The sequence below is a fragment of the Cherax quadricarinatus genome, chromosome 17 (assembly GCF_038502225.1).
Source record: "Cherax quadricarinatus isolate ZL_2023a chromosome 17, ASM3850222v1, whole genome shotgun sequence".
Lineage (NCBI taxonomy): Eukaryota > Metazoa > Arthropoda > Malacostraca > Decapoda > Parastacidae > Cherax > Cherax quadricarinatus.
This window is the reverse complement of record NC_091308.1, coordinates 1,325,914-1,351,050: the sequence shown is the minus strand read 5'-3', so window position 1 is coordinate 1,351,050 and position 25,137 is coordinate 1,325,914. Positions and strand designations below refer to the sequence as shown.

The following is a 25,137-nucleotide window of genomic DNA, read 5'->3' as shown; positions in this document are numbered from 1 at the left end:
ATTCTCTCATATCTAGGCCCAAATTTACCACGTGAGCTTATCAGAGCTGAGCTCATGGTGTAGATCTACGGTTTGAACCCTCAACATAAAGCTGTAGATCTACAGCACGGACCCTGAAAGGATTAATGATGCAAGTTACTCTAGGTATCCCATCTCAGCTTTTCTCAATAATAATTCTATATATTACCACCCATAAGTTGAAAGGTATTCTTTGTCCACAAAAACTGGCAACCACAATCTGACAAATGCATTCAATGAAAATTTTGTAAGGGTTTTCCCAAAAGCTAATTATCAATATAGGGGTGCCTCAGGGTAGCATCCTTGGCCTATTATTCCTTATCTACCTAAATCCCCTACTGAACGTCTCCCAAGAACTTAAACCAGTCCTGTTTGCAGATGACACATCATTTGTCATATCTAATCCAGATTCTGCTGTCTAACAACACAGTCAATGGAGAGCTCACAAACATTTCTACCCAAATGGTAACCAATAAATTTACTCTAAAATTTTTACAAGATCTATATGTTGCTCAGGAATAAAGCTAAAAATAATCATTCAACATAAAAATGTATCACACACACACACACATACACCTTGAATAGTTCAGACATAAGGGATATCACCCACCAAAGACCCCTTGGCGCTAGTGATCATGATGTCCTGAGTTTTGAATATCTTGTTGAATTAACAGTGGAGAATGCAGTAGCACGAGAACAAAGAGAGAAACCAAACTTCAAAAAAGGGGACTACATAGGAATGAGAAGTTTCCTGCATGAAGTGCAGTGGGAAAGAGAACTAGATGGAAAGACAGTAAATGAAATGATGGAAATAGTAACCACTAAGTGCAGGGAGGCAGAGGAAAGGTTCATACCAAAGGGCAACATAAAAAATGGTAAAAAAAGTGAGCCCATGGCTTAATTGGAGGTGTAAAGAGGCCAAAGCCAAGTGTGTGAGAGCATGGAAAAGGTATAGAAGGCAAAGGACTCAAGAAAACAAGGAGATGAGCAGAAGAACCAGAAACGAATATGCAAGGATAAGGAGAGAGGCCCAGAGGCAATATGAGAATGACATAGCATCAAAAGCCAAATCTGAACCAAAGTTGTTATAAAGTCACATTAGGAGAAAAACAACAGTCAAGGATCAGGTAATCAGGCTGAGGAAAGGAGGGGAGCTCACGAAGAGTGACCAAGAAGTATGTGATGAACTAAACAAAAGATTTAGAGAAGTATTCACAACAGAGTCAGGAATGCTTCCAGCAAAATGTGGAGGTAGGGTGCACCAGCAGGCGCTGGATACAATACACAACCATGGTAGAACTGAAGAAACTGCTAGACGAACTCGATACCTCAAAGGTGGTGGGCCCAGATAACATATCTCCATGGATACTGAGAGAGGGAGCAGAGGAACTGTGTGTGCCATTAGCAGCAATCTTAAGTAAATCTATCGAAACAGGGCAGTTGCCTGAGGCGTGGAAGACAGCACATGTAGTTCCAATTTTTAAGAAAGGGGACAGACAGGTAGCATTAAACTACAGACCAGTGTCACTGACTTGTATAGTATGTAAAGTCATGGAAAAGATTATCAGGAGAAAAGTAGTGGAACACATTGAAAAGATTGGGCTCATACATGACAGTCAGCATGGCTTCAGAGATGGGAAATCCTGTGTCACAAATTTACTCGAGTTCTACAATAAGGTGACAGAAGTAAGACATGAGAGAGAGGGATGGGTAGATTAAATCTTAGATTGCAAGAAGGCTTTTGACACAGTACCACACAAGAAACTGGTGCAAAAATTAGAGGAGCAGGCAGGAATAAAGGGGAAAGTACTGCAATGGATCAGGGAATACCTGACAGGAAGGAAACAACGTGTGTTGGTACGTGCTGACGTGTCGGAGTGGGCGAATGTATCGAGTGGGGTTCCACAAGGGTCAGTCCTAGGGCCGGTGCTGTTTCTTGTATACGTGAATGACATGGTGGAAGGAATAGATTCAGAAGTGTCACTGTTCTCTGATGATGTGAAACTGATGAGGAGAATACAAGTGGGAGAGGATCAGTTAAAATTACAGGGGGATCTGGGCAAACTACAAGTATGGTCCGACAAATGGCTCCTGGAGTTTAACCCCAGTAAGTGTAAGGTCATGAAGATTGGGGAAGGACACAGAAAACCGCAGACGGAGTACAGGTTAGGAAACCAACAGCTGCAAACGTCAGTTAAAGAAAAGGATCTTGGGGTAAGCATCATAACGAACATGTCCCCTGAGGCACACATCAATCAAATAACTGCTGCAGCATATGGGAGATTGGCAAACCTGAGATTGGCGTTTAGACATCTGAGTAAGGAGTCATTCACGACATTGTACACAGTGTACGTAAGGCTTCTACTGAAATATGCAGCGCCAGTATGGAGCCCTCACTTAGTCAAACACGTCAAGAAATTGGAGAAAGTGCAAATTATTATTATAATCAAGGGGGAAGCGCTAAACCCGGAGGATTATACAGCGCCTGGGGGGGATGTGGAAGGCATTCAGGCTTAATTCGTGGAACTGGAGCACAGATCCAATTCCCTAAATCAAGAGCCCCTCACCAACATCAAGGAACCTTCCTTGAGGGGAGAGAGAGAGAAAGTGCAAAAATTTGCAACACGATTAGTCCCGGAACTGAGGAGTATGTCTTATGAGGAGAGGTTAAGGGAACTCAACCTGATGACACTAGAGGATAGGAGGGATAGAGGGGACATGATAACAACGTATAAAATACTAAGAGGCATTGACAATGTGGACAAGGATCGAATGTTTCGGAGATGGGATACAGAATCACGGGGACACAATTGGAAAATGAAAACCCAGATGAGTCATAGGGATGTTAGGAAGTATTTCTTTAGTCTTAGAGTTGTCAGGAACTGGAATAATCTGGAGAGTGAAGTAGTGGAAGCAAGTTCCATAAATAGCTTTAAGAAGAGGTATGACAAATATCATGGAGCAGGGAGAGTGTGAATTAGTATCGACCAATGAAGAGGCGGGGCTAGGAGCTATGACTCGACCCCTGCAACCACATATAGGTGAGTACAAACAGGTGAGTACACACACACGTACACACACACGTACACGTACACACACACACACACACACACACACACAAATGACAAGATGAGGGAAAATTCTTAGACACACAACTTGACTGTGACCTGAAATTTAAGGCACATCTAAGAAAATTTCCAAAACTGGGCATTCTATCAAAAATATACTATTTTCATCCACAAACAATACCACTCACTCTTTACTACCATAATTTATCCTATGGTATTTGTTATGGCAGGAAAACAGGGACTATAAATGTATTAATTCAAGGATTATGTAGAGTAAAATAAAGGTTGGATGTGAAAAGTGGGTTACAGTAAGCATATATGCACCTGGAGAAGAGAGAACTGTAGAGGAGAAAGAGAGGTTTTGGGAAATGTTGAGTGAATGCGTGGGGAGTTTTGAACCAAGTGTGAGAGTAATGGTGGTTGGGGTTTTCAATGCTAAAGTGGGCAAAAATGTTGTGGAGGGAGTAGTAGGTAAATTTGGGGTGCCAGGGGTAAATGAAAATGGGGAGCCTTTAATTGAGCTATGTGTAGAAAGAGGTTTGGTAATAAGTAATACATATTTTATGAAGAAGAGGATAAATAAATATACAAGGTATGATATAGCACGTAATGAAAGTAGTTTGTTAGATTATGTATTGGTAAGTAGTTTGTTAGATTATGTATTGGTGGATAAAAGGTTGATGGGTAGGCTCCAGGATGTACACGTTTATAGAGGGGCAACTGATATATCCGATCATTATTTAGTTGTAGCTACAGTTAAGAGTAAGAGGTAGATGGGAAAAGAGGAAAATGGCAACAACAAGCAAGAGGGAGGTGAAAGTGTATAAACTAAGGGAGGAGGAAGTTCGAGTGAGATATAAGCAACTATTGGCAGAAAGGTGGGCTGGTGCAAGTATGAGTAGTGGGGGGGTTGAAGAGGGTTGGAATAGTTTTAAAATGCAGTATTAGAATGCGGGGCAGAAGTTTGTGGTTATAGGAGGGTGGGGGCAGGAGGAAAGAAGAGTGATTGGTGGAATGATGAAGTAAAGGGTGTGATAAAAGAGAAAAAGTTAGCTTATGAGAGGTTTTTACAAAGCAGAAGTGTTATAAGAAGAGTAAAGTATATGGAGAGTAAAGGAAAGGTGAAGAGAGTGGTGAGAGAGTGCAAAAGGAGAGCAGATAGAGTGGGAGAGGTACTGTCAAGAAATTTTAATGAAAATAAGAAAAAATTTTGGAGTGAGTTAAACAAGTTAAGAAAGCCTAGAGAACAAATGGATTTGTCAGTTAAAAACAGAGTAGGGGAGATAGTAGATGGGGAGATGGAGGTTTTGGGTAAATGGCGAGGATATTTTGAGGAACTTTTAAATGTCGACGAAGAAAGGGAAGCGGTAATTTCATGCACTGGCCAGGGAGGTAAACCATCTTTTAGGAGTGAAGAAGAACAGGATGTGAGTGTGGGGGAGGTGTGTGAGGCATTACGTAGTATGAAAGGGGGTAAAGCAGCTGGAACTGACGGGATCATGACAGAAATGTTAAAAGCAGGGAGGGATAAAGTGTTGGAATGGTTGGTGTTTTTGTTTAATAAATGTATGAAAGAGGGGAAGGTACCTAGGGATTGGCAGAGATTGTAAAAATTATAGAGGAATAAATTACTGAGTATACCAGGAAAAGTGTATGGTAGGGTTATAATTGAAAGAACTGGAGGTAAGACAGAATGTAGGATTGCGGATGAGCAAGGAGATTTCAGAGTGGGTAGGGGATGTGTAGATCAAATGTTTACACTGAAGCTTATATGTGAACAGTATTCAGATAAAGGTAGGGAAGTTTTTATTGCATTTATGGATTTAGAAAAGGCATATGATAGAGTGGATAGGGGAGCAATGTGGCAGATGTTGCGAGTATATGGAATAGGTGGTAATTTACTAAATGCTGTAAAGAGTTTTTATGAGGATAGTGAGGCTCAGGTTAGGGTGTGTAGAAGAGAGGGAGACTACTTCCCGGTAAAAGTAGGTCTTAGACAGTGATGTGTAATGTCACCACGGTTGTTTAATATATTTATAGATGGGGTTGTAAAAGAAGTAAATGATAGGGTGTTTGGGAGAGGGGTGGGATTAAATTATGGGGAATCAAATACAAACTGGGAATTGACACAGTTGCTTTTTGCTGATGATACTGTGCTTATGGGAGATTCTAAAGAAAAATTGCAAAGGTCAGTGGATGAGTTTGGGAGTGTGTGTAAAGGTAGAAAGTTGAAAGTGAACATAGAAAAGAGTAAGGTGATGAGGATATCAAATTACTTAAAGAAAAATTGGATATCATTTTGGGGAGGAGGAGTATGGAAGAAGTGAATGTTTTCAGATACGTACTCGGGAGTTGACGTGTCGGTGGATGGATTTATGAAGGATGAGGTTAATCATAGAATTGATGAGGGAAAAAAGGCGAGTCGTGCGTTGAGGTATATGTGGATACAAGAAACGTTATCTATGGAGGCGAAAAAGGGAATGTATGAAAGAATAGAAGTAACAACACTCTTATATGGGTGTGAAGCTTGGGTTGCGAATGCAGCAGCGAGGAGGCAGTTGGAGGCAGTGGAGATGTCCTAGTTCTTATTCTTGTTGATTTATGGTTATCTCACAGGGAAGTGAAACAGAATTCTTCCTTCGTAAGCTGTGTGTGTTGTAAGAGGCAACTAAACTGCCGGGAGCAAGAGGCTAGTAACTCTTTCTCCTGTATACATTATTAAATTTAAAGAAAAAAATTTCCATTATTCTTGTTTTAGGTCACCCTGCCTTGGTGGGATGCAGCCTGATCGCAAGAAAAAAAAAATTGGAAGATGGTCTAGTAAGGGTATAGGCAATGAGCTTAAAAAGGTATTAGGTAGATTTAAGAATGTAGTGTTAGACTGTTCAGCTGAAGTTGTGGTTACAGAAAAGTGGGTGCGGGAGGGAAAAAGAGCAATTGGTGGAATAATGAGGTAAATCGAGTAATTAGATAGAAGTTGGCATATGAGAGATTTTTCAAGGTAGAAGTGATACAAAGAGGGAGGGAGGTAAAGCAGTTGGGATTGCTGGGATAAAAATAGAAATGTTACAAGCAGGTGGGGATATAGTTTTGGAGTTGTTAGTGTTTTATTTAATAAAGGTATGTAAGAGGGTAAGGTACTTAGGGATTGATAGAGAGCATGCATAGTTACTTTGTATAAAGGCAAAGGGGACAAATGAGAGTGTAAAAATTATAGGGGAATAAGTCTGTCGAGTTTTAGGTAGTAGGTTGGCAGACAGCAACCACCCAAGGAGGTACTACCGTCCTGCTAAGCGAGTGTAAAATGAAAGCCTGCAATTGTTCTACACGATGGCAGGATTGCCGGTGTCTTTTTTTCTGTCTCATAAACATACAAGATTCCAGGTACACTTTGCTTACTTCTACTTACACTTGGGTCACACTACACATGCTTTTTTTTTTTTTTTTTTTTTAATGTCAGCCATCTCTCACCTAGGCAGGGTGACCCAAATAGAAAGAAAATCCCTAAAACAAAAATACTTTCATCATCTTTCAACACTTTTACCTCATACATAATTAGTGTTTTTGCAGAGGCACCCAGATACAACAGTTTAGAAGCATATATAAAGATACAATATAAAAACTGATCTGAAATAATATTAAAACTCCATATAGAATACAATATCAGGGCCCCAATTATATTTAAATACCATCATAAATGTAAACCTATGTAGGTCATTCAGCTCAAAACATGATGGAGGCTTGATCCTCCGTCTGCTGTACGCGAGGCAGTCACTCTTTCTATTTGTATTCACCTATACATTTTATTATTATATCAAAAAAACTATTACACATCCCTCCAAACTGCCAATATCCCAAACCCCTCCTTTAAAGTACAGGCATTGTACTTCCCATTTCCAGAACTCAAGTCCGGCTGTGTAAAAATAACCGGTTTCCCTGAATCCCTTCACTAAATATTACCCTGCTCACACTCTAACAGCTCGTCAGGTCCCAAAAACCATTCGTCTCCATTCACTATCTAACACGCTCATGCACGCTTGCTGGAAGTCCAAGCCCCTCGCCCGCAAACCCTCCTTTACCCCCTCCCTCCAACCTTTTCGAGGACGACCCCTACAGATTTATATGCGCTCCATGTCATTCTACTTTAATCCATTATCTCTAAATGATCAACCCACTTCAACAACCCCTCTTCAGCCCTCTAATATTTTTATTAACTCTACACCTTCTCCTAATTTCCACACTCTGAATTCTCTGCATAATATTTACACCACACACTGCCCTTAGACAGGACATCTCCACTGCCTCCAACCGCCTCCTCGCTGAAGCATTTACAACCCAAGCTTCACACCCTTACAAGAGTGTTGGTACCACTATACTTTCATACATTCCCTTCTTTGCCTCCACTGATAACATTTTTTGTCTCCACATATATACTCTACGGGGTAGCCCAGTGGCGAGAGTCACGCCTCTCGCCACTTGGGTCCAGGGTTCGAGACCCAGCAGAACTACTACTTGTCTCCACATATACCTCAAAGCATCACTCACCTTTTTTCTCTCATCAATTCTATGGTTAACCTCATCCTTCATAAACCCATCTGCTGACACATCAACTCCCAAATATCTAAAAACATTCACTTCCATACTCCTCCTCTCCAATGTGATATCCAATTTTTCTTTATCTAAATCATTTGATACCCTCATCGTCCTACTCTTATCTATGTTCACTTTCAACTATCTACATTTACACTATTATCCTAAGCAAACATGCAAAAATAGTGAGATGCTTCCTGATTTTTTTTTTTGGAGTCATATGCTATGCTCTCTCATGGCATCTTAAGAAAAGATTAAATGCAGTGCACAAGGTATGTCGATGATAGTAATAATTTACAAGGATAGGGAGATTATTTCCCAGTAAAAGTAGGCCTTAGACATGGATGTGCGATGTCACCATAGTTCTTCAATATATTTATAGATGGAGTTGTAAGAGAAGTGAATGCTCTGGTGTTGGCAAGAGGTGTGAGGTTAAAAGATAAAGAATCTAACACAAAGTGGGAATTGCCACAGTTGCTCTTTGCTAATGACACTGTGCTTTTGGGAGATTCTGAAGAGAAGTTGCAGAGGTTGATTGATGAGTTTGGTAGGGTATGTAAAAGAAGGAAATTAAAAGTGAACATGGAAAAAAGAGTAAGGTGATGAGGATAACAAAAAAATTACGTAAAGGAAGATTGGATATCAGATTGGAGGGACAGAGTATGGAGGAGGTGAATGTATTCAGATATTTGGGAGCAGAAGTGTCAGCAGATGGGTCTATGAAAGATGAGGTGAATCACAGAATTGATGAGGAGAAAAAGGTGAGTGGTGCACTGAGGAGTCAGTGGAGACAGAGAACTTTATCCATAAAAGCAAAAAGGGGAATGTATGAGAGTATAGTTAATACCAATGATCTTGTATGGGTGTGAGGCATGGGTGGCAAATGTTGCAAGGAGAGGGCTGGAGGCAGTGGAGATGTCATGTCTGAGGGCAATGTGTAGTGTGAATATAATGCAGAGAATCCGTAGTTTGGAGATTAGAAGGAAGTGCGGGATTACCAAAACTATTACCCAGAGGGCTGAGGAGAGGTTATTGAGATGGCTTGGACATGTAGAGAGGGTGGAACAAAATCGAATGACTTTGAGGGTGGAACAAAATCGAATGACTTTGAGAGTGTATAAATCTGTAGTGGAGGGAAGGCAGGATAGGGGTCAGCCTAGGAAAGGTTGGAGAGAGGGGGTTACCTGGAGGTTATTCCGGGGATCAACGCCCCCGCGGCCCGGTCCATGACCAGGCCTCCCGATGGATCAGGGCCTGATCAACTAGGCTGTTACTGCTGGCCGCACGCAGTCCGACGTACGAGCCACAGCCCGGCTGATCCGGCACTGACTTTAGGTATCTGTCCAGCTCTCTCTTGAAGGCAGCCAGGGGTTTATTGGCAATTCCCCTAATGCTTGATGGGAGGCTGTTGAACAGTTTTGGGCCCCGGACACTTATGGTGTTTTCTCTTAGTGTACCAATGGCGCCCCTACTTTTTATTGGCGGCATTTTGCATCGCCTGCCCAGTCTTTTACTTTCGTAGGGAGTGATTTCTGTGTGCAGATTTGGGACCATTCCTTCCAAGATTTTCCAAGTGTAGATTATGATATATCTCTCCCTCCTGCGTTCCAACGAGTACAAGTCAAGTGCTTCCAAGCGTTCCCAGTAGTTAAGGTGCTTGACAGAACTTATACGTGCAGTAAAGGATCTCTGTACACTCTCTAGATCTGCGATTTCACCTGCTTTGTATGGAGATGTTAATGTACAGCAGTATTCCAGCCTACAGAGAACAAGTGATTTGAAAAGGATCATCATGGGCTTGGCATCTCTCGTTTTGAAAGTTCTCATTATCTATCCTATCATTTTCTTTGCACGTGCGATCGTGGCACTGTTGTGATCCTTGAAAGTGAGATCCTCAGACATTACTACTCCCAGGTCCCTTACATTATTTTTCCTCTCTATTGTATGGCCGGAGTCAGTAGTATACTCTGTTCTAGTTATTATCTCCTCCAGTTTTCCATAACGGAGTAGTTGGAATTTGTCCTCATTGAACATCATATTGTTTACCGTTGCCCACTGGTTTTGTGTGCGATGGGCTTGGACTTCCAGCAAGCGTGCATGAGCGTGTTATATAAGAGCAAATGGAGACAAATTATTTTTAGGACTTGACGTGCTGTTGGAGTGTAAGCAAGGTAACATTTATGAAGGGATTCAGGGAAACTGGAAGGCTGGAGTTGATTCCTGGAGATGGGAAATACAGTGCCAGCACTCTGAAGGAGGGGTGTTAATGTTGCAGTTTTATAGCTATAGTGTAAGTATGCCTCTGGCAAGACAGTGATGGAGTGAATGATGATGGAAGTTTTTCTTTTTCAGGCCACCCTGCTTTGGTGGGAAATGACCGATGTGTTAATAAATAAAAAATAACAATAATGATATTAATTTATAACAATAATAATAAATAATGGCTATCTAGTGCTTTAAATGTCATTACGTATTTCATATAGGTTTGGTAGCTGACAATTAGAGCACTTCAGAGCAATTATTATTTATTATTATTATTATTACCATCGACATACCCTGTTCACCGAGTTTAATCATTTCTCAAGCTGCCACGATACACAGAAAACTTAAAGACACAGACGAACACACCAGCTAACCTCTTTACTGTGAACTTGTTTTGTACTTCTTTTCTATTTTCCTCTTCCAAGTGCTGCTGCACTTCTAACTCTATCTTCTACTATGGGATGCACAAGAAAGTACAAATTTATAGACAAAATATGTAGTCTTGGAGATTACTTGATGCTGAGGTGCATCATTAACCCCTTTACAATGAACTCCTTTTGTAAATCTTCCACTCTCCTGTTGTTTTTCCTGTTCTAAGAGCTTCTGCACTTCTATCTTGTGTTATGGGGTGCACAATAAAGTACAAATTTGTACAAAAATGTAGTTTTGGAGACTGTGAAAGCTAGTGTACTGAGTGGCTGCAGGAAGTAGATCGAGATGCTTGATGCTGAGATGCTGCACTGCCCGTTCATGACCCAAGTTCTCGTACAGTTTACAATAACGACTTATCAAAGAGCCCGTCATAACTCCGTAAACGAGTACGTCAGTAAGTGAGGAGAGGCTGTATATATTTATAACTGAGAATATAGTTTAAGGTAATACAGTACTAAGTTAAACTGAGGTAGATATTAATGATTAAATCACTTCAACCTAAAAAATAGTTGCTACCTAAGTATAAAGCTAAGCCAAGATAGTTACTAGTAGTTTGTAGCAATAAATGGTGAAAAGGCTACATATGAGAACTAGTCATATATTAAATACCTATTACTTACTGCAGGGCTTCAGGACAAGCTCCTTGAGAATATCAGATAGAGATATAACACCAACAACCCGATTTTTTTCATCAACTACAACCAGACGATGTACTTCTGCCCGTACAATGCGTTCCATAATGGTTCCAAGCGTCTCATCCAGTGTGCAGCTGTGGACCTGCTCGAACCATTCATTGCGATACTCATTGGCTTTCAGGAGAGTCACATCAAGATTATTGTATGTTCCTTCTGCTGCAAGATTCTGTAAAGGAAAGAAAAAATGGTCAAGCAGTGACTCTGAAAAGGACCTAACATTACTTTTACAAGTACATACAAAATCTTTAAAGATATTATTTACTGTAATAAATATGGCACCAAACAGCACACTCCTGGGAGGCCTCAACACTACTGTAATTTTCCTCTTGTCTTTTCTATATTCTTTTGTGTGTGATCCCCTGAAAGGAGATTCTGTAATGCCAATGAGGGGCTCTTGATCCAAGGAACTAGACCTGCCCTCTCCTTTCTTGGATCGAACCTGAATGCCTTCCATTCCCCACGTACCACATGACCCGTACAGTTTTGGCACTTCCCCATGAATGTTACAATAATAGTAAATAACAAAAGGCATAATACAGTGACTGGAACAATAATAATAATTTTATGTAACTCAGTTTTGTATTATTATTATTTATTTTTTTTATTATCACACTGGCCGATTCCCACCACGGCAGGGTGGCCCGAAAAAGAAAAACTTAAACCATCATTCACTCCATCACTGTCTTGCCAGAAGGGTGCTTTACACTACAGTTTTTAAACTGCAACATTAACACCCCTCCTTCAGAGTGCAGGCACTGTACTTCCCATCTCCAGGACTCAAGTCCGGCCTGCCGGTTTCCCTGAATCCCTTCATAAATGTTACTTTGCTCACACTCCAACAGCACGTCAAGTATTAAAAACCATTTGTCTCCATTCACTCCTATCAAACACGCTCACGCATGCCTGCTGGAAGTCCAAGCCCCTCGCACATAAAACCTCCTTTACCCCCTCCCTCCAACCTTTCCTAGGCCGACCCCTACCCCGCCTTCCTTCCACTACAGACTGATACACTCTTGAAGTTATTCTGTTTCGCTCCATTCTCTCTACATGTCCGAACCACCTCAACAACCCTTCCAATCCAGGGGTTGGAAGTATCCACAAGTGAACCTATTTACAGTTACTAGACTAATTATGTGGTCAAATTAATATTCTTCATTAACACATTGGCCATTTTCCATCATAGCAGGGAGAAGGGAGATTTTATTTTACTCAACTACTGTACTTCATAGCTATATCTTCAGGGAATAAAAAAAAAAACTCATCCTTCAGAGTGCTGGCACTATACAGTAGGGCCCTGCCTTACAGTGTTTCGCTAATACGGCGACTTCAAATTATGTACAAAATCTGCTATGCGGCAAGCGGTCTTTCAAATATGGCATGCCCAACCCGGTTTGTTTACATTTTCCATGAGCAAACCTATTATGTTTGGAAACTTTCCACAATTTCAAGTGTTTTAAAGCTACTGCATATTTTATATGTACCCTGATAATTATACTTATGTATACCTGTACCTAAATATATTTACGCACTGTGCTGATGTGCAGGTAGACATTAAAATAACCAAGAGTCTCTCTACTAATGAGGCCATAGTAATAATAAGCTCTCTTGGGCACATTAAATGTTTTATTTTACATTAAAATAGACATTTTCATTAATGCATCTACGATATTTTCTTCAAAACTATATAAGAAGCATATTACATAGCACAAACATTATACATGCACCCACAGAATAAAAACTGACATATGAGATCTGTTTACAAAGTGGCTTTGTAGGAGTGTTGCAAGAATTAAAATTTTCTCTAGTCAAACACTGGGGGATAACTGAAGATAAACATTCCTTTTGTATGCCTTCACTCTATATATAGCAATTCACAACCCTTGTGGGTTTAGCACTTCTTTTTTATTATGATTATAATAATAATAACTTATAATAGAGGGAGGTATTAGGTAGATAGCGAGAATATTTTGAGGAACTTTTAAATGTTGAGGAAGAAAGGGAGGCGGTAATTTCATGCACTGGCCAGGGAGGTATACCATCTTTTAGGAGTGAAGAAGAGCAGAATGTAAGTGTGGGGGAAGTACGTGAGGCATTACGTAGAATGAAAGGGGGTAAAGCAGCTGGAACTGATGGGATCATGACAGAAATGTTAAAAACAGTGGGTGATATAGTGTTGGAGTGGTTGGTACTTTTGTTTAATAAATGTATGAAAGAGGGGAAGGTACCTAGGGATTGGCGGAGAGCATGTTTAGTCCCTTTATATAAAGGGAAAGGGGACAAAAGAGATTGTAAAAATTATAGAGGAATAAGTTTACTTGGCGGAGAGCATGTTTAGTCCCTTTATATAAAGGGAAAGGGGACAAAAGAGATTGTAAAAATTATAGAGGAATAAGTTTACTGAGTATACCAGGAAAAGTGTACGGTAGGGTTATAATTGAAAGAATTAGAGGTAAGACAGAATGTAGGATTGCGGATGAGCAAGGAGGTTTCAGAGTGGGTAGGGGATGTGTAGATCAAGTGTTTACATTGAAGCATATATGTGAACAGTATTTAGATAAAGGTAGGAAAGTTTTATTGCATTTATGGATTTAGAAAAGGCATACGATAGAGTGGATAAAGGAGCAATGTGGCAGATGTTGCAAGTATATGGAACAGGTGGTAAGTTACTAAATGCTGTAAAGAGTTTTTATGAGGATAGTGAGGCTCAGATTAGGGTGTGTAGAAGAGAGGGAGACTACTTCCTGGTAAAAGTAGGTCTTAGACAGGGATGTGTAATGTCACCATGGTAGCTTAATATATTTATAGATGAGGTTGTAAAAGAAGTAAATGCTAGGGTGTTCAGGAGAGGTGTGGGATTAAATTATGGGGAATCAAATTCAAAATGGGAATTGACACAGTTACTTTTTGCTGATGATACTGTGCTTATGGGAGATTCTAAAGAAAACTTGCAAAGGTTAGTGGATGAGTTTGGGAATGTGTGTAAAGGTAGAAAGTTGAAAGTGAACATAGAAAAGAGTAAGGTGATGAGGGTATCAAATGATTTAGATAAAGAAAAATTGGATATCAAATTGGGGAGGAAGAGTATGGAAGAAGTGAATGTTTTCAGATACTTGGGAGTTGAAGTGTCGGCGGATGGATTTATGAAGGATGAGGTTAATCATAGAATTGATGAGGGAAAAAAGGTGAGTGGTGCATTGAGGTATATGTGGAGTCAAAAAACGTTATCTATGGAGGCAAAGAAGGGAATGTATGAAAGTATAGTAGTACCAACACTCTTTTATGGATGTGAAGCTTGGGTGGTAAATGCAGCAGCGAGGAGATGGTTGGAGGCAGTGGAGATGTCCTGTTTAAGCACAATGTGTGGTGTAAATATTATGCAGAAAATTCAGAGTGTGGAAATTAGGAAAAGGTGTGGAGTTAATAAAAGTATTAGCCAGAGGGCAGAAGAGGGGTTGTTGAGGTGGTTTGGTCATTTAGAGAGAATGGATCAAAGTAGAATGACGTGGAAAGCACATAAATCTATAGGGGAAGGAAGGAGGGGTAGGGGTCGTCCTCGAAAGGGTTGGAGAGAGGGGGTAAAGGAGGTTTTGTGGGCGAGGGGCTTGGACTTCCAGCAAGCGTGCGTGAGCGTGTTAGATAGGAGTTAATGGAGACGAATGGTACTTGGGACCTGACGATCTGCTGGAGTGTGAGCAGGGTAATATTTAGTGAAGGGATTCAGGGAAACCGGTTATTTTCATATAGTCGGACTTGAGTCCTGGAAATGGGAAGTACAATGCCTGCACTTTAACCCTTAAACGGTCCAAACAGATCGACGTTCAAATTCGTATTGCTACAAAAGTAGATCTACTTTTTTTTACATATTTTCAAATATAACAAAAAAAAAGTAGATAAAAGTTTTTTACACGTTTTCAAATGCAAAACAAAAAAGATGATGTACATTTTTTTACATACTTTCAGATGTTGAAAAAACGTATATATACGTTTGGACCATTTAAGGGTTAAAGGAGGGGTTTGGGATATTGGCAGTTTGGAGGGATATGTTGTGTATCTTTATACGTATATGCTTCTAAACTGTTGTGTTCTGAGCACCTCTGCAAAAACAGTGATAATGTGTGAGTGTGGTGAAAGTGTTGAATGATGATGAAAGTATTTTCTTTTTGGGGATTTTCTTTCTTTTTTTGGGTCACCCTGCCTCGGTGGGAGACGGCCGACTTGTTAAAAAAAAAAAATTATGATAATAATACAGTGGACCCTCATTTTTCGTAAGGCTGAAAAGTCGTAATTTTTGGAAATTGTAACGTTTTTTCATCAAAACATTGACTCGCGAATCGTCATTTGACTCGCAAATAGTCGTTCGTCTGGGACACGTACAAAGAGCCCCGAGCCACCTCACACTCCATTACCAGTCAGTGTGTCATTGTTTATCAGTGAGTGAGGATGATCCCACAAGTTCATATGATACATTTCATAATATTCCATTCGTTTTTGTACCTGCAATTGCTAAATAAGTCACCATGACTCCAAAGAAAGCTTCTAGTGCCAGCCCTTTGGTAAAGAATGTGAGAATCACACATAATTTAAGAAAAAGTTTGTAGAAAAATATGAAAGTGGTGGTGGTAGAGTGGTAGCAGTTGTGATAGTGGTAGAGGGTGGTAGTGATGGTGGTAGAGGGTGGTAGCAGTTGTAATAGTGGTAGAGGGTGGAAGCAGTTGTGACAGTGGTAGAGGCTGGTAGTGATGGTGGTAGTTATGGTGGTAGAAGGTGGTAGCAGTTGTGATAGTGGTAGAGGGTGGTAGTGATGGTGGTAGTGGTTGTGATAGTGGTAGAGGGTAGTAGTGGTTGTGATGGTGGTAGAGGGTGCCTTCATCAGTGATTCAGCAATTCTAACTCCTCCATTGCTGTTGAGTTATATAGGGCTACAGAAAACACCGCCGCCTCAGCTGCTGCTTCACCACCATTATGGACGACTTATGCTCTCAGTGGCCCTTATACACCCAACAACAGAACACCTCTTGTTTCATACATAATGACTTATTTTATTCATTCTAGAGTATATTCCATGTTTCTATGTTATTAATATTGTTTATTATGTCATATTAGTTGAACTGTGATAGATAAATAAGCTGCAGAGTTGACATTAGTGTCATATTCTCCAACAATAAACTCGCCTCCCCTCCCTCTGCCCCTTCTGCCATACACCAACAAGAGTATTCATTAGAGGTAAGCGTGATGTTAAATGTTCATTTATACATTTTATTAGTGCTTTACATTTACAGTAGGGCCCCACTTATACTGAGGGTTAGGTTCCAGGATGTCGCCAGAAAGCAGACATCGCCGGAAGGCAGAACGCCATTTTTTTCCATTTATAAATGCATATAAATGCCAGACAACAAGTTTACACTAAATTATATTAAGTTAGTAATAGAACTAGGTATTAAAAACACACAAAGTAAAATACAGTCACAGTAAATTCATTACTTATCTTAAAGTATTTGTAATCTTAATGTAGGGAGAGAGGTGAGTAGTACTTATTTGTAGGAAGTCAGGTGCAGGTAGCCCAGGTGTAGGTAGCACTGGCTCCCCATCTCATACTTAATATACGATATTTAAAACATCCCAGAGAGGTAAAATACACATCCAGTACACTCATTATTTACCTTAAAATATGTGTAGTCTTAATATAGGAAGAGAAGTGAGTAGTATTTATTTGTAGAAAGTCAGTGTAGGTAGCCGGTAGGTGTAGCCTGCCTGGGCTACACCTACCAGCTACCTACACTGTGGGCCAGAGCCATATTATTAACATCGACATGCCTTGTTCACTGAATTTAACCATTTCTAACAACTACCTTTAGATGCCATCATAAACGAAGGTAGAAGTAATGAATAATTCATGCCAAAAATTGTAAACAAAAGCGGAGTGAGGGAGTGGCTGGGCCAAACGCAGATTCATACACGTTTTCTCTGATGGCTGAACAGAGAAAACGTAATGTTGTCCCTCCACCCGGCTACCACACAGCTCCACAAGTATTATTATCAGAGCACACATAAAATATGTAACAAATGCCAGACAATAAGTTTACACTAATATTAAGTTAGCAATATAAATAGGCATTAAAAACACAATAAAAGGTAAGATACACACAGAGTACACTTATTACTTACTTTAAAATATTAATATTAATGTGTGAGAGGTGAGTGGCAAGGTGTTTATTGAATAAAATCAAAATGGCACACCATCATCCTCTAACTTGGCACTTAACCCTTTCAGGGTCCAAGGCCCAAATCTGGAGTCACGCACCAGTGTCCAAGAATTTAAAAAAAAAAAATTTGTTATTTTTTCTATGAAATCGTAGAGAATCTTTTTGTGAAGGTAATAAAACAAAAAGTACGAAATTTGGTGGAAAATTGACGAAATTATGCTCTCGCGAATTTTGATGTGTCAGCGATATTTACAAATCGGCGATTTTGCCGACTTTGACTCCCATTTTAGGCCAATTACATTATTCCAATCAACCAAATTCTTAGCTATTTCACTAGTATTACTTCTATTCTATCGATTGAGCACAAGAAATCGCCAAGTCAACTGTTTCAACTACAAAATAAAGTGATCGGAAATTGTTAATTTGGCCAATTTAACACAAAGTTCAAAATATTCCAATTTCAAAATAGGGTCCAGAATGAACAATGTAGGCATTCCTGGCACTAAACTAACATTTCCTCTGTTCATTAGTTATGTTTTGAGGCTTTACAAATAAATTCCATTTTGATTTTTTATTCACATAATGAATTTTTATTCACACCAAAAAATAGAAGATTTACTGTTATGCAATACTGTAATAATTCTATAAATATCATCACCATATTTGTGAATGTATATTAGACCCACCAGCTGACGTGTATTAGACGTGTGAGGTCGTTTGTTTATTCTTGAATATCGGCAAAAATTTAACATTTCTGCTACTTTGAGCTCAGTTTCAAGCCATTTCCAGTGCTAAAACCAATCAAAATCATCTCTATTTCTGTAATATGTCTTCCATTCTATCAAATGAGACCAAGAAATCGCAAATACAACTATAAAAAACATACGAAAAAACACTGCAAAGTTGCTGTTTTAATCGAAAAATCATGATTTCATTTTTTTTCTCTCATTATACACAGTGTGCTGCAGGATCTGTTTTATGTGGTGCACACATACCACATAGATGTATTCTCTCATATCTAGGCCCAAATGTACCACTCAGTTTATCAGAGTGAGCTGAGCTCATGGCGTAGATCTACGGTTTGGACCCTGAATGTAAAGCCGTAGATCTACGGGACGGACCCTGAAAGGGTTAAAGCAAGAGGCTTACGACTTCTCTTTTTATTACAGCTAACCTTAGACGCCATCGTCAATGAGAGCCAACTAGTTAACGAAAGAGTAAACGAGAGAGAGAACGAGATACAGAGTTGAGACAATGTAAGAACACAAACTGAACAGGTAGTGGACGATCACTTGGTCAGGCGAAATAAATGCGTATTAATATGTGTCTACTTTTAGTTCATTCACGTCCATTTGTAAGAGTTTGTAAAACATTTACCTCAATATTTTTTTATTCTAATAATAATTACCTCACAATACAAATACTCTTACATTGTGTACAAGTTGTACAAGTTAGTTCAGAATAAACAAACAGCAACACACCATTTTTAGAGTGAATGAAGATAATAATAATAATAATATTATTATTATTAATAATAATAATATTATTATTATTAATAATAATAATAATATTATTATTATAAAAAGCACTAAACTCACAAGGGTCGTCAATTGCTATACATAGAGTAAAGGCATACGAAAAGAATATTTTTCTACAGTTTTCCCCCTGTTTGACTTGAGGAAATGTAATTCTTCCAACACTACCTACACAGCTGCTTTGTCAACAAATCTCATATTTACATCAATTTTTATTCTGAGTGTATGTATCATGTTTATATGCTATGTAATGGGTTTCATATATAATTTTGAGGAAAATATCATAGATGGATTAATGAAAATGCCTATATTGATGTAAAATAAGACATTTAGTGTGCCCAAGAGTGATTATTATTACGTAGTATTGGCGTCATGAGTAGAGAGAGACTTAGCAATTTTAATGTGTACCTGCACACCAGCACAGTGTGTAAGTATATTTAGGTACAGGTACACTTAACTATAATTATCAGAGTACATATAAAATATGCAGTAACTTTAAAACACTTGAAATTTTGGAAAGTTTCCTGACATAATAGATGTGGTCACGGAAAATGTAAACAAACCGGGTGGGGGGGCACAGTATTTGAAAGACTGCTTGCCGTATAGCAAATTTTGGTCATAATTTGACATCGCTGTATTAGCGGAATGCCGTAAGACGAAACGCCGTAAAGTGGGGCCTTACTGTATTTGGCATTCTTTTCTGCATGTAAATATATATTTAAGCTAGGGAAGTGACCCCTGAAGTGATCTAGAGCCCTTATAGAGGGGGATTCCCCTTCCAAACAATAACTTCTCTTCCTTCTCCCCTCCTCCCTGTCTTCCATTCATCAACAATAGCCTTCAATAAAGGTAACTGTCATGTTGAATGTTCATTCTTTTGTGCATGTAAAACTATCTTTAAGGTAAAAAAATTTTTTTGTTGATACTTCTGGATGTGTGGAACGAATTAATTGGATTTACATCATTTCTTATGGGGAAAAAAAGACTTGCAAATCGTCAATCTCGATAATAGTCACATTCTCTGAAACGGATTAATTACGAATAACGAGAGTCCACTGTAATTTGTCATAGCATCATTCCTTCTACAAATTACATAAGAATGGAAGTGTTGGTCTTTATTTATTGTACTGTACCACTGCAGAGACAACTGGTACATAATGTAAAGTGTCTGTATGAATGTTTATGAACTATAACCAGATGCATCGTCTGTTTGGTGCTTTTCATTTCATATCTATGGGGAAGTGGAATAAGAATCTTTCCACCATAAGCTATGCATGTTGTAAAAGTCAAATAAAATGCCGGGAACAATGGGCTAGTAACAATTTTTCCCGTATAGCTTACTAAAAAGAAAAAGAAGAAAACCGTCCAAGTGGGGTGTTTGAATGTGCATGGATGTTGTGCGAATGATAAGAGAGATGATTGTGGATGTTATGAATGAGAAGAAGCTGGATGTCCTGGTTTAAGTGAAGCAAAGCTGAAGGGGGTAGGAAAGTTTCAGTGAGGAGAAATAAATGGGATTAGGTCAGGGGTTTCAACTAGAGTTAGAGCTAAAGAAGGAGTAGCAATAATGTTGAAGGATAAGTTATGACAGGAAAAGAGGGAATATAAATGTACTAATTCAATTATTATGTGGTGTAAAATAAGGGTTGGATGTGAAAAGTGGGTTATAGTAAGTGTTTATGCACCTGGAGCAGAGAGAAGTGTAGAGGAGAGAGATTTTGAGAAATGTTGAGTGCATGGGGAGTTTTGAACCAAGTGAGAGAGTACTTGTGGTTGGGGATCTCAATGTTAAACTGGGTAAAAATGTTGTGGAGGTAGTAGTAGGTAAATTTGGGGTGCCAGGGGTAAATAAAAATGGGGAGCCTTTAACCCCTTGACTGTCGCAACCCCAAATCCTGAGGCGTCTCCTGATGTCACAAAATTCCCCCCAATTATTTTTCTCGTGAAATGATAGAGAATCTTTTCCCGATTGTAATGACACCAAAAGAACGAAATTTGATGGAAAACTGGCGGAGTTATGCTCTTGCAAAGTTAGCGACCTTGGTGATATTTACAAATCGGCGATTTCCCCCACTTTGAGCCCTATTTTCGGCTAATTCCAGTGTTCCAGTCTACCAAACTCATAGCTATTTCTTTAGAGCTCCATTTTTTCTATCGATTGAGTACAAGAAACTGCCCATTTACCAATTTCAACTACCCAATAACGTGGTCAGAAATTTGCAATTTGGCCAATTTCACGAAAATAAAAAATATGACAATTTCAAAATAGGGTCCAGAATGAACAATTCAGACATTCCAGGCTCTAAAATAAAATTTTCTTTGTTCATCAGTCACGTCCCCAGGCCCCTCTGATATTACTCTTCCTTTTCATTTTGAATTTTTATTCAACCAAAAAATAGAAGATTTACTGTTATGCAGACTACTGCAATATTGTAATAATTGTATAAATAATGTCAACCTATTCATGACTGCATATCAGAATGGCTACTTGGACATTTATTGGAAAATGACATTTGTTTACTTTTGAACATCAGCAAAAATCAAACATTTCCCCTACTTTGAGCTCCAGTTCAAGATTCTTTTCATAGTAAAACGAATCAAAATCACCAATATTTCTATAACATGTTTTCCATTCTATCAAATGAGACCAAGAAAATGAGAATACAACCATATATACTATACAAAAATAGACCACAAAGTCGGCATTTTAATTAAAAACAAAAACGGCCGGAGTTTTTTTTTTTCTCATTATGCACTGCATGCTGCAGGATTTTTTTTATATAGTGTACACTGACCACACAGACGCATTCTCTCACATGCGGGCCTACCAGCTTTCTCCTGCTTGATTTGAAGCCGCTAGAATTTATGAGTACATATACGTCAAAAACGGTGGCTCGTAACACGTATATATACGACCAAAACAGTCAACGGGTTGAGCTATGCGTAGAAAGAGGTTTGGTAATAAATAATACATATTTTATGAAAAAGAGGATAAATAAGTATACAAGGTATGATATTAATAGGTCCAGAGCAACTTGTGGATATGACAGTGGTAGGTATCGAAGGGGGACATTTTGTGCGACCTAGGTGTCCCAAATTCCTACCTGTCTAACTGATAAATAATAATTATCTTTATTCACATAATGAAAGTAGTTTGTTAGATTATGTATTGGTAGATAAAAGGTTGATGAGTAGGCTTCAGTATGTACATGTTTATAGAGGGTCAACGGATATATCGGATCAGTATTTAGTTGTTGCTACAGTTAAAGTAAGAGGTAAATGGGACAAAAGGAAAATGGCAACAGCAAGTAAGAGAGGTGTGAAAGTGTATAAACTAAGTAGGAGTAGTGGGGGTTGGGGGTTGATGAGGGTTAGGATAGTTTTAAAAATGCAGTATTTAGAATAAGGGGCAAAAGTTTGTGGCTATAGGAGGGTGGGTGCAGGAGGAAAGAAGAGTGATTGGTGGAATGATGAAGTAAAGGGTGTGATAAAAGAGAAAAAGGCAGCTTATGAGAGGTTTTTACAAAGCAGAAGTGTTGTAAGCAGGGCAGTATATGGAGAGTAAAAGAAAGGTGAAGAGAGTGCAAAAGGAGAGCAAATGAAAGAGTGGGAGAGGCACTGCCAAGAAATTTTGCTGAAAATCAGAAAAAAATTTTGGAGTGAGATAAACAAGTTAAGAAAGCCTAGGGAACAAATGGATTTGTCAGTTAAAAAACAGAGTGGGGGAGCTAGTACATGGGGAGCTGGAGGTATTGGATAAATGGTGGGAATATTCTGAGGAACTTTTAAATGTCAATGATGAAAGGAAGGCTGTAATTTCATGCAATGGTCAGGGAGGTACAACATCTTTTGAAGTCTGGCCTGGTACCTAGGGATTGGCAGAGAGCGTGTATAGTTCCTTTATATAAAGTGAAGGGGGACAAGAGAGACTAAAAATTATAAGGGAAGAAGTTTACAGAGTTCTGGGTAGCAGGTTGGTAGACAGCAACCACCCAGGGAGGTACTACCGTCCTGCCAATGAGTGTAAAACGGAAACCTGTAACTGTTTTACATGATGGTAGGATTGCTGGTGTCTTTTTTGTCTCATAAACATGCAAGATTTCAGGTATGTCTTCCTACTTCTACTTACACTTAGGTCACACTACACACACATGTACAAGCATATATATATACACACCCCTCTGGGTTTACTTCTATTTTCTTTCTAGTTCTTGTTCTTGTTTATTTCCTCTTATCTCCATGGGGAAGTGGAACAGAATTCTCCCTCTGTAAGCCATGTGTGTTGTAAGAGGCAACTAAAATGCTGGGAGCAAGGGGCTAATAACCTCTTCTCCTGTATGTATTACTAAATGTAAAAGGAGAAACTTTCATTTTTTCTTTTGGGCCACCCCGCCTCGCTGGGATACGGCCGGTGTGTTGAAAGAAAGAAAGATGGTAGGATTGCTGGAGTCCTTTTTTTGTCTCATAAACATGGAAGATTTCACGTACATCTTGCTACTTCTACTTACATTTAAGTCACACTACACATACATGTACAAGCATATATATACACACCCCTCTGGGTTTTCTTCTATTTTCTTTCTAGTTCTTGTTCTTGTTTATTTCCTCTTATCTCCATGGGGAAGTGAAACAGAATTCTTCCTCCGTAAGCCATGCGTGTTGTAAGAGGCAACTAAAATGCCAGGAGCAAGGGGCTAGTAACCCCTTCGCCTGTATAAATTACTAAATTTAAAAAGAGAGACTTTAGTTTTTCTTTTTGGGCCACCCTGCCTCGGTGGGATATGGCCGGTTTGTTGAAAGAAAGAAGTTTACTGAGTATACCAGGTAAATTGTGCAGTAGGGTTATTACTGAAAGAATCAGAAGTAAGACAGAGAGTAGGATTGCAGATGAGCAAGGTGGCTTTAGAGTGGGTAAAGGATGTGTAGATCAAGTGTTTACATTGAAGCATACATGTTAACAGTATGTAGATAAATGTAGGGAAGTTTTCATTGCATTTATGGATTTAGAAAAGGTATATGACAGAGTAGATAGGGAAGCAATGTGGCAGATGTTGCAAGTATATGGAATAGGTAGTAGGTTACTAAATGCGGTAAAGAGTTTTTATGAGGATAGTGAGGCTCACGTTAAGGTGTATAGAAGAGGGAGATTACTTCCTGGTAAAAGTAGGTCTTAGACAGGGATGTGTAATGTCACCATGGTTGTTTAATATATTTATAGATGGGATTGTAAAAGAAGTAAATGCTAGGTATTGGGGTAGGATTAAATTATGGGATATCAAGTACAAAATGGGAGTTGACACAGTTTCTTTTTTCTGATGATACTGTGCTTATGGGAGATTCTAAAGGAAAGTTGTACATGAGTTTGGGAGGGTGTGTAAAGGTAGAAAGTTGAAAGTGAACATAGATAAGTGTAAGGTGATGAGGGTGTCAAATGATTTAGATAAAGAAAAATTGGATATTACATTGGAGAGAGGGAGTATGGAAGAAGTGAATGTTTTCCGATATTTGGGAGTTGACTTTTCACCGAATGGGTTTATGAAGGATGAGGTTAACCACAGAATTGATGAAGGAAAAAAGGCGAGAGGTGCGTTGAGGTATCTGTGGAGACAAAAAAAAAACGTTATCCATGGAGGCAAAGAAGGGAATATACGAAAGTATAGTGGTACCAACACTCTTATATGCGTGTGAAGCTTGGGTTGCAAATGCTACAGCGAAGAGGAGGCTGGAGGTAGTGAAGATGTCCTATCTAAGGGCAATGTGTGGTGTAAATATTAGAGAGAGAATTCGGGGTGTGGAAATTAGGAGGAGGTGTGGAGTTACTAAAAGTATTAGTCAGAGGGCCGAAGAGGGGTTGTTGAGGTGGTTTGGTCATTTCGAGAGAATGGATCAAAGCAGAATGACTTGGAGAGCGTATAAATCTCTAGGGAAAGGAAGGCAGGGTAGGGGTCGTCCTTGAAAAGGTTGTAGGGAGGGAGTAAAGGAGGTTTTGTGGGCGAGGGGCTTGGACTTCCAGCAAGTACGTGTCAGCGTGTTACATAGGAGTGAATGGAGACGAATGATTTTTGGGACCTGACGAGCTATTGGAGTGTGAGCAGGGTAAAATTTAGTGAAGGGATGCAGGGAAACCGGTCTTTTTACACAGCCGGACTTGAATACTGGAAATGGGAAGTACAATGCCTAGGTTCCTCTGCAAAAACAGTGATTATGTATGAGGTGAAAATGTTGACTGATGATGAAAGTATCTTCTCTGTTGGGATTTTCTTTCTTTTTGGGTCACCCTGCCTCAGTGGGAGACAGCCAACTTGTTAAAAAAAAAAAAAGTGTGATATGAATA

At 39.3% G+C, this 25,137-nt stretch overlaps 1 protein-coding gene across 8 annotated transcripts in view; it reads right to left on the bottom strand.

Moving 5' to 3' along the window:
* SNF4Agamma (SNF4/AMP-activated protein kinase gamma subunit) overlaps positions 1-25,137 on the bottom strand; it is a 998,728-nt gene that overhangs the window by 7,847 nt on the left and 965,744 nt on the right. For 7 of the 8 annotated variants that reach the window (XM_070085706.1, XM_053773263.2, XM_053773260.2 and 4 more), the window contains one exon: positions 10,991-11,231. In XM_070085706.1, coding sequence (XP_069941807.1) covers positions 10,991-11,231 — 241 coding nt within the window. Of the gene's footprint in view, positions 1-10,979; positions 11,232-25,137 lie in introns of all 8 variants that reach the window. The other variant, XM_053773265.2, reaches the window with a different exon arrangement.